General features: G+C 51.5%; 1 protein-coding gene across 1 annotated transcript in view; it reads left to right on the plus strand.

Annotated features, from left to right (window-relative positions):
* Nucleotides 1-679: 679 nt before the first annotated feature.
* SH3BGRL (SH3 domain binding glutamate-rich protein like) overlaps nt 680-820 on the plus strand; it is a gene marked incomplete at its 5' end in the record, with an annotated part of 7,547 nt that continues 7,406 nt past the window's right edge. The window contains 1 exon segment of the mRNA XM_008940525.1: nt 680-818. Within this exon segment, the coding sequence (XP_008938773.1) occupies nt 680-818 (139 nt within the window).

Below are 820 nucleotides of genomic sequence, written 5' to 3' on the forward strand. Positions count from 1 at the left end.
ACAGGTTTGCCCTTAAATCCCATTTTTGAATCGTTTGCCAGGACGCTGATGGTTGTGATTTCCTTTATGGTGGTAGAGTCATGCACAGGAGGAACAGAGCATAAGCAGGACATCCCTGGATCAGGAAGTCAATAACTCAGATATGACAGGAATAAAAAACACCTTTCCTGTAAAAGCCATGGGTCTGTGCTGCACAGATCCTGCTTTTCACTGGGCTGCTGTGTGAGCTCGCAGAGGATGGGCTCTGTCAGGCTGGGATCTCATCCAGCAGCCCTTGAATGGGGTTGGGGTTCATGGCTCTCCAGACACCGTCCCTGAAACTCAGAGCACAGCAAGAGGGTTTTTTTTTGTCCAAAGCAACACGAGCCAGGATTCCTGTGAGTGAAGACTCGATGAGATCTCCGTTGGTTGGAGACCCGTGGGGTTCACAACGCTCACATCTCTGGGGTGGTGTCTTTAGACTTCAGGCTGTTTAATTATACAGGAGCTGAGGCACAGCTCAGATATAACCCTTTAGAAAACACTTTTTTATTGTAAGAATTTTCTTCCTGCTTCCATTTCCCACCTGCTTTGCTGCCCTTGTTCCACGCTGAACCCTGGACCGCGCCGTCGGCAGCGTCCAAAGAGAGCTCGGCTGATGCTCTTCCCTTTCTCTCCCTCCCTCCCTCTCTCCCGACAGATTAAAAAGCAGCAACAAGATGTGCTGGGCTTCTTGGAAGCCAACAAAATCGAATTTGAGGAGAAGGATATCGCGGCCAACGAGGAGAATCGGCGGTGGATGCGGGAGAACGTGCCCGAGGACAGGCGGCCGGCGAGCGGC

This window comes from Merops nubicus, unplaced genomic scaffold, assembly GCF_000691845.1.
Source record: "Merops nubicus isolate BGI_N331 unplaced genomic scaffold, ASM69184v1 scaffold19695, whole genome shotgun sequence".
In the NCBI taxonomy this organism is placed as follows: domain Eukaryota; kingdom Metazoa; phylum Chordata; class Aves; order Coraciiformes; family Meropidae; genus Merops; species Merops nubicus.